The sequence below is a fragment of the Tachyglossus aculeatus genome, chromosome 1 (genome assembly GCF_015852505.1).
Source record: "Tachyglossus aculeatus isolate mTacAcu1 chromosome 1, mTacAcu1.pri, whole genome shotgun sequence".
NCBI lineage: Eukaryota > Metazoa > Chordata > Mammalia > Monotremata > Tachyglossidae > Tachyglossus > Tachyglossus aculeatus.
In genome coordinates, this window is record NC_052066.1 from 33,767,760 (window position 1) to 33,786,068 (window position 18,309).

Below are 18,309 nucleotides of genomic sequence, written 5' to 3' on the forward strand. Positions count from 1 at the left end.
CTGTGAGCCCACAGAAAGCGCTTAATGAATACCTTAACGATTATTATTATTATTACTATTACTATTAACTCGATTTAATTGTATCCACCCTAGTGCTTAGGACCATTCCTGGCACACAGTAAGTGCTTAACAAATACCACAATTATTATCATCACTTTCCCAAGGGTTTAGTGCAGTGGTCTGCTCACTATAAGCATCCAAAACCTAATGTTGATGGACTAATTATCAGCGTGGCTCAGTGGAAAGAGCACGGGCTTTGGAGTCAGAGGTCAGGGGTTTGAATCCCGGCTCCGCCAAATGTCTGCTGTGTGACCTTGGGCAAGTCACTTCTCTGAGCCTCAGTTACCTCATCTGTAAAATGGGGATTGACTGTGAGCCCCACGTGGGACAACTTAATCACCTTGTATCCTCCCCAGCGCTTAGAACAGTGCTTTGCACATAGTGCTTAACAAATGCCATTATTATTATTATTATTATTATTATTATTATTATTATTATTAAGTAAAACCCATAAATCAAGTAGATAGCACATTCATTCATTCATTCATTCAGTTGTATTTATTGAGCACTTGCTGTGTGCAGAGCACTGTACTAAGCACTTGGAAAGTACAGTTCGGCAACAGAGACGATCCCTACCAAGTAATGGGCTCACAGTCTAGAAGGGAGAAGACAGACAACAAAGCAAAACATGTAGACAGGCATCAGTAGCATCATCATCATCAATCGTATTTATTGAGCGCTTACTATGTGCAGAGCACTGTACTAAGCGCTTGGGAAGTACAAATTGGCAACATATAGAGACAGTCCCTACCCAACAGTGGGCTCACAGTCAAATAGATAAATAGAATTCTAGATATATACACATCAATAATAAAATAGATAGAATAATAAATATGTACAAATATACACAAGTGCTGTGGGATGTGTGAGGGGGTAGAGCAGAGGGAGGGAGTCGGGGCGATGAGGAGGGGAGGAGGAGCATAGGATAAAGGGGGCTTAGTCAGGGAAGGCCTCCTGGAGGAGGTGAGCTTTCAGGAGGGTTTTGAAGGGGGGGAAGTGTGCTAGTTTGGCGCATGTGCAGAGGGAGGGCATTCCAGGCCAGAGGTAGGACGTGGGCCAGAGGTCGACCGTGGGACAGGAGAGAACAAGGCACAATGAGGGGATTAGCGGCAGAGGAGCGGAGGGTGTGGGCTGGGCTGGAGGAAGAGAGAAGGGAGGTGAGGTAGGAGGGGGCGAGGTGACGGAGAGCTTTGAAGCCCAGTGAGGAGTTTTTGCTTCATGTGAAGGTTGATAGGAAACCACTGGAGTCAGAATGGACTTCAAATTGCATTCTTAAACAGAGGGAGTCACGGAAACCTGATGACCTAATCGGAGCTAAAATAATCTCTCCTCACTTTCCTGGAGATCTGATGATTTTCATAGATTATGCAAATGCCTGTCTTGTCTCTTTCCCCACTCCCTCTTTTGTATTCTGCTTGGAATGAGGAGACCCTAATAATAATAATAATAATAATAATAATAATAATAATAATAATAATGTTGGTATTTGTTAAGCGCTTACTATGTGCCAAGCACTGTTCTAAAAGCTGGGGAGGATACAAGGTGATCAGGTTGTCCCACGTGGGGCTCACAGTCTTCATCCCCATTTTACAGGTGAGGGAACTGAGGCCCAGAGAAGTGACTTGGCCAAGGTCACACAGCTGACAATTGGCGGAGCCGGGATTTGAACCCACGACCTCTGACTCCCAAGCCCGGGCTCTTTCCACTGAGCCACGCTGCTTCTCTGCCTTCATGCATCTAGTTTCCCCCTATTTCTTGTTTACGTTTTAGTTGTGGACAGAATTATACTCGTCTGCTAGAATCTCAGTTATATGAGCCTGTAAAATATAAGTAAAATTGATCCTGGGCCAAAACTGTGTGGAATTAGGCTGAAGCAGTGCCACAGGCGCTTGGGGAACTGGGCCACTTCTCTCCGTGCTTGTTCCCGGATGAGTGTTGTGAGAGGTGTGGACAGGCAGCTGGACTCCCTGGCTATCCATGGCCACATAGCATTTTTTTATGCAGCCTAAAGGATGATCCCAGAACCTGCGAAGGCAGAGAGCACGTTATGATGCCATGGATCATGATATTGTTCAAGGAGCAGAGGAGCAGGGGATCCAGGAAGAGGATGGAGGTGGTGAGAGCGTTAAATCTGGGAGGAATTAACTGGTTTTCAGAAGAGTATTGTTAAATGCCCCGTCATGAGGTTTGTGGGGCATGTACATGTCATTCTGGATTCTAGAGGATATCCTTGCAACGGATTTTACCAGGCAAAATCTACCCCCAGAAGAGATATTTCTTTTTCCTCGTAAAAGCTAGCTTCCATCATTTGATCCTGTTTTGGACAGGAGACTTAAAGGGGAGGGAGATGCTTATCGGTTACCCTGCTGTGAATTTTATGCTAAATCATCAGGTCCAAGGTTTGGGGGATGTCATATTTGATATCTGTTTTGTTGTCTGTCTCTCCCTTCTAGACTGTGAGCCCGCTATTGGGTAGGGACCGTTGTCGACATGTGCTTCCCAAGCGCTTAGTACAGTGCTCTGCACACAGTAAGCGATCAATAAATACGATTGAATGAATGAATGAATCCCGTCAAGTCTCAAGACATTTGGAGAAATTTGCTGTTAATAAATTCCTCAGTCTTCCCCCAACTATACCTGGTCTCTGAAGACTAAAACTGGATTGATCTCTCTTACCATTTGAGTTCATCTTTCATTCAGGGAATGGTCGCTTTGGGTTGCAGAGGAATCAGTAAGTCTGGGCCCGCTCCCACTCCAACCTTTTCATTTCCTCTTGTTTGTCCTCTCCCTTTTTCCTGTCTGAAGTCTTATTTGCCTCAGTCTTTTATCCCTCCCCCATGTCACACCCAACCTGAACATCCAGTAGCTCATAGCTTCCTCCTTCATCTTACCAACTCCCTTTGCTTTTTCTTTCCTAAAAAAATCAAAATATATATAATTCCAGACTAAATCTTCTTCCTGAAGTTCAGCATGCAACTCTTCAGTCCCCAAAACCCCATGTTTTCTCATCCATTTCCCTCTATATGAAGCAAAAAGTAAACTTTTGAGAAGCAATGCGGACTAGGGGAAAGAGCGCGAACCAGGATTCTAATCCCGACTCTGCCAGTTGCCATGTGACCATAGACAGTCGCTTAAACTTCCCAGTGTGTCAGTTTCTTCAAATGTAAACTGTGCATTAAATGAACCCCACATGAGACAAGGATTGGGTCCAATCCGATTAGCCAGCACTTAGAATAGTGCTTGGTGCATAGTAAGAGCTTAACGACTATGTTAATAATAAGCAAAACCATCTCACATTTAGCGTCAAGGCTCCTCCCCAAATCCCCACTTCTCAATGTATCTGCTCCTCGAAACCGCTGTTCCCCAGCTGTGGCTTTTCATTCCTCCTATCTAACTGAACATCCTCTCGACTCCCACCTTCATTCCCAGATTCGTGTCGTTCCCCTGGCCCTGATCGTCCCCTTAGCCATCAAATCTGTCAGATGGCCGTGCTCTCTCAATTCAAAGCCCTTCTAAAATCCCGCCCTTTCAACAGAAATGTCAACTGTGGATTAAATGAACCCCATGGGAGACAGGGATTGGGTCCAATCCGATTAGCCTGTATTTACCCCAGAACTTAGAATAGTGCTTGATGCATAGTAAGAGCTTAACGACTATGTTAATAATAAGCAAAACCGTCTCACCTTTAGCGTCAAGGCTTCTCCCCAAATCCCCACTTCTCAACGTATCTGCTCCTCAAAACCGCTCCTCCCCAGCTGTGGCTTTTCATTCCTCTTAACTGAACATCCTCTCGACTCCCACCTTCATTCCCAGATTCATGTTGTTCCCTGGCCCTGATCGTCCCCTTAGCCATCAAATCTGTCAGATGGCAGCGCTCTCTCAATTCAAAGCCCTTCTAAAGTCCCGCCCTTTCAACAGAAATGTAAACTGTGGATTAAATGAACCCCATGGGAGACAGGGATTGGGTCCAATCCGATTAGCCTGTATTTACCCCAGCACTTAGAATAGTGCTTGATGCATAGTAAGAGCTTAACGACTATGTTAATAATAAGCAAAACCATCTCACATTTAGCGTCAAGGCTCGTCCCCAAATCCCCTTTTCTCAACGTATCTGCTCCTCGAAACCGCTCCTCCCCAGCTGTGGCTTTTCATTCCTCTTAACTGAACATCCTCTCGACTCCCACCTTCCTTCCCAGATTCATTTTGTTCCCCTGGCCCTGATCGTCCCCTTAGCCATCAAATCTGTCAGATGGCAGCGCTCTCTCAATTCAAAGCCCTTCTAAAATCCCGCCCTTTCAACAGAAATGTCAACTGTGGATTAAATGAACCCCATGGGAGACAGGGATTGGGTCCAATCCGATTAGCCTGTATTTACCCCAGCACTTAGAATAGTGCTTGATGCATAGTAAGAGCTTAACGACTATGTTAATAATAAGCAAAAAGGTCTCACATTTAGCGTCAAGGCTCTTCCCCAAATCCCTTCTTCTCAACGTATCTGCTCCTCGATACCACTCCTCCCCAGCTGTGGCTTGTCATTCCTCCTATCTAACTGAACATCCTCTCGACTCCCACCTTCCTTCCCAGATTTGTGTTGTTCCCCTGGCACGGATCGTCCCCTTAGCCATCAAATCTGTCAGATGGCAGCGCTCTCTCAATTCAAAGCCCTTCTAAAATCCCACCCTTTCAACAGGACTTCCCTATGAATCCCTTACACCTCAAGCTTTAGGGACCCGCCAACCATTTCTTAAAATGTATGCATTTGCCTCTATCCATCCTCAGCACTTCCATGTAAATTTATTCAGTAGTACATTCCATTATTGATTTTGCTTACTCAAGCTATAAAGATTTTTATGTCTCCTCCATTAGAATGTAAGCTCTTTGTGGGCAAGGACCATGAACTTAGTAAGCGTGTTGCACTCAATGGGCACTTAGTAATTTCTGCTAGTCCACACAGTTAAAGCAGCTGTGATTCTTCCAGGAAAGTGGGCTGCGTTAGGAAGAGGTTAGAGGTAACTTATTTTCTCCTCCCTACAGCTATGAGAATGCGGTGTTCTTCCCTCGGGATCTCACTCAAAAGAGGAGACTCAATAAATTTACGAATCTTTCTTGATAAATTCGGATGCTAATGATTTCAATTTTTTCTTGCAGTTAGAACGAGTAAACCTCTCTGCTGCTCAGACCCTGAGAGCAGCTTTCATTAAGGTGAGAAGTTAATTCATTAAACAGTGCTTAAAATGTAAGTTATATCTTAATCAAAATTTCACAGTAATATTACACTATACTTTCTTCAGAAATAATTATACCTGCCTTCCACTTTTTCAATATGGATTTCATAGTTTCAAACTCCAACAAAAGAAAACAGTCCTCAGAAGCATTTCCTTGTCATCTATTAATTGAAAAACTGTAAAATATTTATCTAGTTGTGTCAATTATTGTGCTTGTGTGTGTGTGAATTACAGTGGTTATGTCTCATGTTTTTGAAATTTTAATATTGTTATTTTGATATTGATGTCAGTAACAGTTAATAATAATGGCATTTATTAAGCGCTTCCTATGTACAAAGCACTGTTCTAAGCACTGGGGAGGTTACAAGGGGATCAGGTTGTCCCATGGGGGGCTCACAGTCTTAATCCCCATTTTACAGATGAGGTAACTGAGGCACAGAAAAGTTGTGACGTGCCCAAAGTCACACAGCTGACAATTGGAGGAGCTGGGGTTTGAACCCATGACCCCTGACTCCAAAGCCAGTGCTGTTTCCACTGAGCCACACTGCTTTTCTTCCATGTCGGCAAGAAAAATAAGATCTGGGTTGAGGACGAACTGATAGGTGGCAATGGAAAGCTTTTAACAGTGTTTTGAAATTAGTTTTTATATTATTTATCTGTAAATTTGAGTCGTCTGCCACCCAAACCGGAACCATTTTCACAATTTGATAGCGGTGAATGGTTAGGTTCTCAACTATTTACATACTTTTTTCTCTTTGCATAAATATCAGGATCATTTCCTGATCACATCTTCCTGATTCTGAGACACCATTCCACCTACTCTCACTCATTCAGTCGTATTTATTGAGCACTGTCCTAAGCGCTTGGAAAAGTACCGTACAACCAACAGTGACACTCCCTGCCCAGAACGAGCTTGCAGTATAGACGGGGGGGCAGACAGACATTAATATAAATAAATGAAATTTCAGATATGTACATAAATGTTGTGGGACGGGGGTGGGGAGGAGCAAAGGGAGCAAGTCAGGGCGATGTAGAAGGGAGTGGGAGATGAGGAAAAGTGGGGAGGCCTCTTGGAGGAGATGTGCCTTCAATAAGACTTTGAAGGGGTGGGAGAGTGATTGTCTGTTGGGTTTGAGGAGGGAGGGGGGTCCAGGCCTGAGGCGGGATGTGGGCCAGGGGTGGGCGGCGAGACAGACAAGATCGAGGCACAGTGAGAAAAAGGTTAGCACTAGAGGAGTTTGGAGGTCAGATGTGGATAAGGCTGGATCTTGAGGCAGGAGAAAGGAGGAGGAAGAAGGAGAAGCCCCTGGGAAAGCCAGAAGACTTGAGGCCTAAGGCCCGTAGCCATCAGGACAACTTAGAGAGAAGCGTGACAGATGTGGCTCATGCGGAGGGAAAGTTTAGCCCCGGAATAGGAGGGTGAGCCGAGGCAAGGACCAGGGAAAGGGCACCCGTCTTCCTGTTCGTATACTCTTATTCGTGAATCATCTTTAATTTCTGTTCAGCTGTAGCAGGTTGAAAAGGCCTGAATCATGCCTCAGATGAAAACATTTAAGCGCCTCACATCTTGACTAGTCATTTGTCCTTTAATGCCGTTATTGTGCTCCTGAAGGATCTCTCATTACAGACAACTTGTGTTATAGTCCTCAGGCCGTGCCCACCGCCTACATGTGCAAAATCGTTTCCTCCAAGATCTCATCCCAACAGAGCCGCGTCACGCAGAAAAAGTTCCGTAATTTTATCAGAACGTATGAAAGCGTGAGTTACAGCAGAACTGACAGTACTACAAAGTATGGTTCTTTAAGAACGGGACATGTGCATTCCCCGTGGGCATGGAACGTGTCTAGCTGCTCTCCCCAGTGCGTACTTAAAGTGCTGTGCACCCAGGAAGGGCACAGTATGTGCCATTGGTTGATTGGTTACTGTGTTAAATCCTGATGGGTTACTAGAAGACCTTTTGTAATAATAATAATAATAATAATAATAATAATGATTATTATGTCTAATGATCTAATGTCTATGTCTAATGATAAAGTCTAATGATCTTTTAGACTGTGAGCCCACTGTTGGGTAGGGACTGTCTCTATATGTTGCCAGTTTGTACTTCCCAAGTGCTTAGTACAGTGCTCTGCACATAGTAAGTGCTCAATAAATACGATTGATGATGATGAAAAAAAAATGATAGTTATTAAGCGCTTAGTAGGTGCAAAACACTGTTCTAAGCGCTGGGGAGGTAACAAGGTAATCAGGGTGTCCCGTGTGGGGCTCACAGTCTCAATCCCTATTTTACAGATGAGTAACTGAGGCCCAGAGAAGTTAAGTGACTTGCCCAAAGTCACACAGCTGACAACAGGCGGAGCCGGGATTTGAACCCATGACCTCGGACTCCAAAGCCTGCGCTCTTTCCACTGAGCCGCGCTGCTTCCCCCGGTCTTATTGAAATCTCCATATCCATTTAAGAAAATACTACTTCGAGAGAATGCTTTGCTTAATAAGCAGAAGTCGAGAAGCAGCGCGGCTCAGTGGAAAGAGCCCGGGCTTTGGAATCAGAGGTCAGGGGTTCGAATCCCGGCTCCGCCACTTGTCAGCTGGGTGACTTTGGGCAAGTCACTTCACTTCTCTGGGCCTCAGTTCCCTCATCTGTAAAATGGGGATTAAGACTGTGAGCCCCCTGTGGGACAACCTGATCACCTTGTAACCTCCCCAGCGCTTAGAACAGTGCTTGGCACATAGTAAGCACTTAATAAATGCCATTATTATTAAGTCCCATTAGGATCCGTTTTCTGGTCCATCATAAAACTTTAGCCTAACAACTTAATCAAAAATATTTATTTTCTACAGCATACATACTACACTCACTTTTAGGACTTTTAAAATTTACTCTGGTTGGCTGGATTACCGTGAGCGATCCTGGGTTTAAACTGATGTTTCTTCAAAAAATATCTTGGAGAGATACAGTTGGGGACACAGTTCAGTCCAGTGTTCTACTCTATTTAAATAGTAAAATATGATTGCAGACAGTTACACCATCTGCTGCAACCATTGATGATGGGGAAAAAATCTCCAGGTTAATCAGAATGCTCGCTACCCAGATGGGCTTAACCTTTATAGGTCCATTCTTCTTTTTCTCCTTATATTTTATCTTCTCAGCACATGCTGAAGTGTCAGAAATGATTTCTGGTGTAAACTGTAGAAGATACTTTGCCAGCTATCAAAATGATTTAGCAGAAACAATAACATTTGACAGCAGTCAAAATGATGTCTGGATTGAGACAAATGTGTGATATATAGCCTTTCTGTTTCAATACACAAGCTTGATTTTTCCTTTGCTTCTAAAATCTTATCAAAAAGAAACTAAAGGAGTGGGTTGCAGGGACAGTACGAAGCTTCATTCTCAGTGATATCAAAAGTGGATTGGAGGAGTAGTAATTTACACGTTCTTGGAATAAAAGGAGCCTACCTGAAAGGTATAAGGTGCAATTTACAGATCCCCAAAATGAGAAAATATTTAGTGATTTTAGAACCCTGCAGTTGTCAAAATCCAGGTTCAAGCTGTCGGAGTTTGGCTTGGCTTGGTGAATGTCGATCGCATGTGTGCAACATTTTAGGGGTGGATTTTTTTTTCCCCCTCGTTCACTGCTAAAAGTGAAATGGGCAGGGCATCCATGCATGCTTACTAGCACTGCAACCACTGTGCTTTTGGGATCCACTGCTCCTTTAGTCAGAAATTATCTAAAATTGTGGATCGTGGTCATGTCCAGCCCTTTCCATGCCACCTGTCTACTTGATCTTAAGAGACTTCCATGCAGAGCTCTACAGTGAAGACTAATATGAAACTGGCATGTTCCTTCCAACATTAAGTTAAATAAATAAAAGGGTAAAATCCCTTTTGGATCCTAAAAGAAATACGAACCAGAAACGTAAGGTAAAAAGGCTTAATCTGTGTTGCCTAGGCAAAGGGATGATTGCTTAATACGTTACCTAAGAAAACCAAGATCCATTTATCATTTAGTGGGCTAGCATTTTAGGTTTTGCAAGTTTGCACAGAAAGAATTTGATGTTTTTCATTAAGTTCATTCTAAAGGAGAAAAATGGAGGGGATGTGGAAAGGTGGTGGAAAATCAAAGTAGTCTTCCTCTTTTTAAAGATTCATTTGTGAAAAATGCTTTGCCGTTATGACTGCGTAGGTTTCTAATATAACCAAATTTAGTGCTTTAAAGTTTTTTTCTATCTCCCATTTCTGATTTAACTTTCGTTTAATATAGGCCGAAAAAGAAAATCCAGGTCTTACACAAGACATCATCATGAAAATTCTGGAGAAAAAAAGCGTGGAGGTTAACTTTACAGAGTCGCTCCTGCGTATGGCGGCCGATGACGTGGAAGGTAACTTTCTGAAAGAAGAGTGCCTGCTTGCAGCTTTGTCTCTGGCGATTCTTTGACAATCATGTACCCCAACATAATCATCTTAATAGAACCCATACGGTTTTATGACAGACACCAACGCAAAGTTATCTATTTTTTGTGGTGGTGATTGGAAAATGGCAGAAATATGATTGAATCGTTCTGTTTTGCAATCACAGCTCTTTGTACATATCTATAAATTATATGATAGTGTGGCTCAGTGGGAAGAGCACGGGCTTGGGAATCAGAGGTCATGGGTTCTAATCCTGGCTCCGCCGCTTATCAGCTGTGTGACTTTCTTCTGGACTGTGAGCCCACTGTTGGGTAGGGACCGTCTCTATATGTTGCCAACTTGTACTTCCCAAGCGCTTAGTACAGTGCTCTGCACACAGTAAGCGCTCAATAAATATGATTGAATGAATGAATGACTTTGGGCAAGTCACTTAACTTCTCTGTGCCTCAGTTACCTCATGTGTCAAATGGGGATTAAGACTGGGAGCCCCACGTGGGACAACCTGATCACCTTGTATCCACCCTAGCGCTTAGAACAGTGCTTTGCACATAGTAAGCACTTAACAAATACCATCATTAGTATTAAATGCCATCATTATTATTTATATTAATGTCTGTCTTCCCCTCTAGACTAAGCTCATTCATTGTGAGCAGAGAACGTTTCTGCCAACTCTGTTGCATTGTACTCTCCCAAGCAGTCAGTACAGTGCCCTGCATGCAGTAAACACTCAGTAAATAAATACCATGATAAGTGCCTGTCACTACTTTCACTGAGGAGATTGCTTTCTTGAATTATTTTTTTCCTGTGGTATTCATTAAGCGTTTACTATGTGTCAAGCACTTTTCTCTGTGCTGGGGTAGATGTAAATTTATCAGGTTGGACACCATTCCTGTCCCACATGGGGCTCACTGTTAAAGTAGGAGGGAGTAGCGTTTAATCCCCATTTTACAGTGGAGGGAACTGATCAATCAATCAATCAATCAATCGTATTTATTGAGCGCTTACTGTGTGCAGAGCACTGTTCTAAGCGCTTGGGAAGTACAAGTTGGCAACATATAGAGACAGCACAGAGAAGTTAAGGGACTTGCCCAAGGACACACAGCAAGCGACTGGCAGAGCCGGGTTAGAACCCACGTCCTCTGGCTCCCAGACTCGTGCTCTTTCCACTAGGTCATGCCGCTTTTCAATTTATATAAAAGGAAGCGTATATCCCCTTAATAGTTCTGAGCCATTGCTGAGTTGTCTTTCGGGAAATGGGTTTTTTTTTTATGGTATTTGTTAAGCGCTTACCATGTGCCAATCACTGTTTTAAGTGCTGGGGTAGATACAAGTTTATCCGGTTGTCCCACATGGGGCTCACAGTCTTAATCCCCATTTTACAGAGAAGCAGCGTGGTTCAGTGGAAAGAGCACAGACTTTGGAGTCAGAGGCCATAGGTTCAAATCCTGGCTCCGCCAGTTGTCAGCTGTGTGACTTTGGGCAAGTCACTTCACTTCTCTGGCCCTCAGTTACCTCATCTGTAAAATGGGGATTAAGACTATGAGCCCCCTGTGGGATAACCTGATCACCTTCTAACCTCCCCAGTGCTTAGAACAGTGCTTTACACAAAGTAAACACTTAATAAATGCTAGTATTATTATTGTTATTACAGAGGAGGTAACTGAGGCACAGAGAAGTGAAGTGACTTGTCCAGAGTCACACAGCTTATTGGACAGTAACATTTGAAACAAGCAGAACAGTTGAGAAGGCTTTCACTTCATAAATCCAGAACACGTAACTAAGATCATTTAAAAAATATGGTGTACATATTTATTACTCTATTTTACTTGTACATATCTATCCTATTTATTTTATTTTGTAAGTATGTTTGGTTTTGTTCTCTGTCTCCCCCTTTTAGACTGTGAGCCCACTGTTGGGTAGGGACTGTCGCTATATGTTGCCAATTTGTACTTCCCAAGCGCTTAGTACAGTGCTCTGCACATAGTAAGCGCTCAATAAATACGATTGATGATGATGATGATGATGATGATGATGAAAAAACAGTGACTAAAGATGTTTACATTTCCCACTTACTAGTGCAGCAATGCACCTGCTTCAGACATATTCAGATGGAAAGTCCTCCTGTTGAGTATAATACTACTGGCAGTTTCACATTTAGACTTGTAAGTCGTTACTATGCTCTTGGAGGTTTTATTGTACTCTGAGGTAGATTCATTTTTTCCCTCACGACAAACAGGAATTCACTTTTAAAAAGGCCTTGTGTAGCAGATTTTTATCTTAATTGAATATAGGTACGATTTTACGTTGTTTAGGTGTAATGTGTTCAAATCTAGATTTGTATTAAACATGAATTTTTTTTTCCGGAACCTAATGTTGAGTGGCCTCAAAATTAATTTAGATTTGAGCGGATCTGGGTTCTAATCCCGGCTCTGCCTCTTGCCTGCTGTGTGAGTTTGGAGAGGCCACTTGCCTTATTTGGGCTTCAGTTTTTCCAAATGTAAAAGTGGAGAGAAGATACTGTTACCCGTGAACCCGATTTAGGTCAGGGACTTAGTCCGTTCTACGTATATTATACCTGTCAAGGTCCTTGGTACATGCAAATAATTATTTAATTATAATAATTTTATTATAATTTTAATAATAATTTGCTAAGTTATTAGCAAATGCCACCCCGTTAATATCCCAGCTCATTGAGGAAATCCTTAAAAGATGGCAAGATTATTTCTGTGTTCTCCACACTGTTTCTGCTATTGAAGTTAGGGACCTGCAAAATATTCAAGGCGACCAAATAAGGGAGATCAGCCACTTGTACCAAATATTAGGGATGTCATGGCAGCAGTCAGAGCCGTGGAAACTGGAAAATGCGGTGGGACTCTGTGGCATACACCCTGGGATCTATAAACATTGAGGGGATGCTCTGTGGGAGTCGGAAGGTCGTGGGTTCATTCATTCATTCATATTCGTATTTATTGAGCGCTTACTGTGTGCAAAGCCCTGTACTAAGGGCTTGAAAAGTACAGTTCAGCAACAAATAGAGACAATCCCTACCCAACAACGGGCTCACCGTCGAGAAGGGTTGTAAGCCTCGCTCCGCCACTTCTCTGCTGGGTGACCTTGGGCAGGTGACTTCACTTCTCTGGGCCTCAGTTACCTCATCGGTAAAATGGGGATTGAGATTGTGAGCCCCACGTGGGACAAAGGGCTGTGTCCAACTGATTTCCTAGTATCCATCCCAGCGCTTAGTATAGTGCCTCACACATAAGCACATACCATAATGTAATGTAATAATGGCATTTGTTAAGCGCTTACTATGTGCAAAGCACTGTTCTAAGCGCTGGGGGGGATACAAGGTGATCAGGTTGTCCCACGTGGGGCTCACAGTCTTAATCCCCATTTTACAGATGAGGGAACTGAGGTTCAGAGAAGTTAAGTGATTTGCCCAAGGTCACACAGCAGACGTGGCAGAGCCGGGATTCGAACCCATGACCTCTGACTCGCAAGCCCGGGCTCTTTCCACCGAGCCACGCTGCTTCTCTAGCCACGCTGCATACCATAATCATTATTATTATTACTTAAGCACTTGTACAACCTCTTCCTCCGCATACAGATGACTGAAAGAATGCCACGGGTTCTCAAAGATGGTATTATAATAATAATTATTGTATTACGCTCTTGACTGTGAGCCCGACACTACTCAGCGCTGGGGCGGTTACAGGCAAATCAGGTTAGCCACAGTCCCTGCCGCACGTGGATCTCGCAGTCTCAGTCCCCATTTTACAGATGAGGTAACTGAGGCACAGGGAAGTGAAGTGACTTGCCCAGCAGACAAGTGGCGGGGCCGGGGTTAGGCTCTCATGCTCTATCCACTAAACCGTGCATAGTAGTTAAGCGCATATTACACGTCAAGTACTCTTCTAAACGCTGGGGTAGATACAAGTTAATCAGTTTGGGCATGGCCCCTATCCTCCCCGGAGTTCGCAATCTAAGTAGGAGGGAGAAAAGATATTTGCAATCTCATTTCGCAGTTGAGGACACTGAGGCTCAGAGAAGTCGTGAATCCCCCCAGGTCACACAGCAGGCAAGTGGCAGAACTGAGATTAGAGCCCTGCTCCTGACTCCCGGCTCCAGGCTCTTTCCCCTAGGCAACGCCGCTTCCCCGTTTTTAATGAGAAAGGCCAAAGATCGAGAGCAGCAGTTGTCATTGCCGGCAAGTTGATATCCAGAGTATTTTTGGATCGGCTACTAAAAGACATTGTCCACCTAATACTCCCAGTATCACAGTGTAGCTTCAGGCCACAACGTGGTTCAGTCGACACGTATTTGTGATGCTGATCAAATATGAAGAATTTGCAGGGAACTATATACCAAGAGTTTTGCACAGTTTTCATAGAGTGGGCATCAAATAATAATGATGGCATTTGTTAAGCGCTTACTATGTGCAAAGCACTGTTCTAAGCGCTGGGGGGGATACAGCGTGGTCAGGTTGTCCCACATGGGGCTCACAGTCATCATCATCATCAATCGTATTTATTGAGTGCTTACTGTGTGCAGAGCACTGTACTAAGCGCTTGGGAAGTACAAATTGGCAACATATAGAGACAGTCCCTACCCAACAGTGGGCTCACAGTCTAAAAGGGGGAGACAGAGAACAAAACCAAACATACTAACAAAATAAAATAAATAGAATAGATATGCACAAGCAAAATAAATAAATAAATAAATAAATAGAGTAACAACTATGTGCAAACATATATACATATATACAGGTGCTGTGGGGAAGGGAAGGAGGTAAGGTGGGGGGATGGAGAGGGGGACGAGGGGGAGAGGAAGGAAGGGGCTCAGTCTGGGAAGGCCTCCTGGAGGAGGTGAGCTCTCAGCAGGGCCTTGAAGGGAGGAAGAGAGCTTGCTTGGCGGATGGGCAGAGGGAGGGCATTCCAGGCCCGGGGGAGGACGTGGGCCGGGGGTCGATGGCGGGACTAGGCGAGAACGAGGCCCGGTGAGGAGATTAGCGGCAGAGGAGCGGAGGGCGTGGGCTGGGCTGGAGAAGGACAGAAGGGAGAGGAGGTAGGAGGGGGCGAGAATTTACAGATGAGGTAACTAAGGCCCAGAGAAGTTAAGTGACTTGCCCAAGGTCACACAGCAGACATGTGGCGGAGCGGCATTCGAACCCAAGACCTCTGACTCCAAAGCCCGGGCTCTTTCCACTGAGCCACGCTGCAAAGCATTTGATACCTTCAGTATATCTGGGCCCTGGAAGTTATTAAACAAGTGGCTGCTGAGAAAAGTTAATCAAGTAGTGAGACTACTTCGTGATAGAATGGGTAGGTGGGTGGGTGAGAGCCAAGGGTTCCCTGTCTAATCCATTCCTGGTTGCAGTGAGCATGAAAGAGGGCTATGTAGTAGGCCTCTACTCCTCTGGAAAGTCTAACCACTCACTCTCCTCTGAATATCATTCGAAGCCTTCGGGAATTCAAGAGTTCCTTTATGCAGATGATTACGCTCTTGACGTCCACACCCGAGATGACCTGAAAATTATTGTGAATTATTGAAATCAAATCACCCAGTTCTTACAGGCTAAATCCAGAAAAAAAAAAAAAAGTGAGGTGATTTCAGCCAGCACTTGGAAAACCATGTCCCTCACCAGAAAATGAACTGACAACACCAAGCAGAATGCTGTCAGGGAATTCTGTTAGGTAGCAACACACCTGTATATATGTATATGTGTTTGTACATATTTATTACTCTATTTATTTATTCTAGTGTACATATCTATTCTATTTATTTTATTTTGTTAGTATGTTTGGTTTTGTTCTCTGTCTCCCCCTTTTAGACTGTGAGCCCACTGTTGGGTAGGGACTGTCTCTATATGTTGCCAACTTGTACTTCCCAAGCGCCTAGTACAGTGCTCTGCACATAGTAAGCACTCAATAAATACGATTGATGATGATGATACACAGAGCTACAGAAAACCAAGTTATTTAGGCTAACGTATCCTTGGGGAGACAAGGAGACAAGTCAGAAAGACTGTGTCAGTACTGTCGTAGAAGCCTCTGTCCCAAACTAAAGGTCTACAGAGCTGTATTATTATCGAATCTTCTCTGTGGTTGGGAGACTTGTACCTTGTGCAGGCATCATATTCGGCTACCTTCCTCAGTTAATAATAATAATAATAATAATAATGATGTTATTTGTTAAATGCTTACTATGTGCCAAGCACTGATTTAAGCGCTGAGGTAGACACAAGGTAATCAGGTTGTCCCACGTGGGGCTCCCAGTCTTAATCCCCATTTTCCAGTTGAGGGAACCGAGGCACAGAGAAATTAAGGGCCTGGCCCAAAGTCACCCAGCTGACAAGTGGCGGTGCTCGGGTTAGAACCCATGACCACTGATTCCCAGGCCTGTAAAAATACTAATAATAATAATAATAGTTACTATTATTAGTAATAGTATAGCAGTAATAGTTTATTATACTACTAAATAGTATATTAGTATAGTATATTATATATTATATTAATATTATATCAATATAATTCATTCATTCATTCAATCATATTGAGCGCTTACTGTGTGCAGAGCGCTGTACTAAGCGCTTGGGAAGTACAATTATACTATTAATACAATTATAATATAATTAACATAATAATTTTAATATTATTATAATTATATTAATATTATGATGATTAATGTTATGATGTAATTAATATCATATATTATACTATTAAATAGTTTATTATACTAGTAATAGTGGTAGTAATAGTATAGTAATATTACTATACTAGTACTAGTATACTAGTACTATAGTTACTAGTGTATAGTATATAGTTACTATATAACTAGTATATAGTTAATATATTGATAGTTACCATAACTATCACATTATATACTAGTATATAGTAATAGTATAGTAATAGTAATAATAGAAGCAGTGTGGCTCAGTGGAAAGAGCATGGGCTTTGGAGTCAGAAGTCATGGGTTCAAATCACGGCTCCGCCAATTGTCAGCTGGGTGACTTTGGGCAAGTCACTTCTCTGTGCCTCAGTTACCTCATCTGTAAAATGGGAATTAAGACTGTGAGCCCCCCCCCCCCCCCCCCATAGGGCAACCTGATCACCGCGTAACCTCCCCACCGCTTAGAACAGTGCTTTGCACATAGTAAGTGCTTAATTAATGCCATCATTATTATTATTATTATTATTGTTGCTATTAATAGTACCTAATAGTTACTATTATTATTATTATGGTATTTGTTAAGCTCTTACTATGTGCCAGGCACAGTTCTAAGTGCTGGGGGGTGGATATAAGCAAATCGGGGTGTACACAGTCCATTTGTGTCCCATTTGGGCTCACAATCTCAATTCCCACGAGGTAAATGAAGCCCACTTAAGTGACTTGCTCAAGGTCACCCAGCAGGCAAGTAGCAGAGCCGGGATTAGAACCCATGACCTTCCGACTCTCAGGCCCACGCGCTGTCCACTAGACCACGTCCTTTATAAGCCGTACTCAAGAACAGGTGGCAACATAGGGTTGCGTTCCTTGCAGTTCTGAAACAGCCTCCGAGCAGTGAAGCTATGCTCATCTCAACACAGCCAAATTGGGTGGGACATCCCCCTCTCCATCCCCCCCATCTTACCTCCTTCCCTTCCCCACTGCACCTGTATATATGTTTGTATATATTTATTACTCTATTTATTTATTTTACTTGTACATATCTATTCTGTTTATTTTATTTTGTTAGTATGTTTGGCTTTGTTCTCTGTCTCCCCCTTTTAGACTGTGAGCCCACTGTTGGGTAGGGACTGTCTCTATATGTTGCCAACTTGGCCTTCCCAAGCGCTTAGTACAGTGCTCTGCACACGGTAAGCGCTCAATAAATACGATTGATGACAATTGATGATAGAACGGGTATCAGTGACAGCTTCAGTGACACCGACAAAGTGCTCTACGGAGAGCTGAATTTGGGAAACCTAAAATGAAGAGGGTAGAGCAGATACTTGGAGGACAATAGAATAACAAAGGCTTCAGGCAGTGTTCTCAAGTGCTACCTCTGATTTAATAGAGTTTTTTATGGCATTTATTAAACGCTTACCCTGTGCAAAGCACTATTCTAAGCGCTGGGGAGGTTACAAGGTGATCAGGTTGTCCCACGGGAGGCTCACAGTCTTCATCCCCATTTTGCAGATGAGGGATCTGAGGCACAGAGAAGTGAGGTGACTTGCCCAAAGTCGCACAGCTGACAATTGGCGGAGCCGGGATTTGAACCCGTGACCTCTGACTCCAAAGCCCGGGCCCTTTCCACTAAGCCACGCTGCTTCTCTAATAAAGTTGGCAGATGCAGTCCCCGCCCACAACGAGCTTACAGTCTAGAGGGGCGCACACGGTGATGATGATGATAATGGCATTTATTAAGTGCTTACTATGTGCAGAGCACTGTTCTAAGCGCTGGGGAGGATACAAGGTGATCAGGTTGTCCCATGAGGGGCTCACAATCTTAATCCCCATTTTACAGATGAGGTAACTGAGGCCCAGAGAAGTGAAGCGACTTGCCCAAAGTCACACAGCTGACAGGCGGCGGTGCCGGGATTTGAACCCATGACCTCAGGCTCCCAAGCC

At 43.5% G+C, this 18,309-nt stretch overlaps 1 protein-coding gene across 1 annotated transcript in view; it reads left to right on the forward strand.

The window, feature by feature from the left end:
• The window catches only part of PDCD10 (programmed cell death 10), an 81,311-nt gene that overhangs the window by 41,442 nt on the left and 21,560 nt on the right, over window positions 1-18,309 (forward strand). The window contains exons 3-4 of the mRNA XM_038748660.1: window positions 5,209-5,262; window positions 9,551-9,668. Coding sequence (XP_038604588.1) covers window positions 5,209-5,262; window positions 9,551-9,668 — 172 coding nt within the window. The remainder of the gene's footprint in view (window positions 1-5,208; window positions 5,263-9,550; window positions 9,669-18,309) is intronic.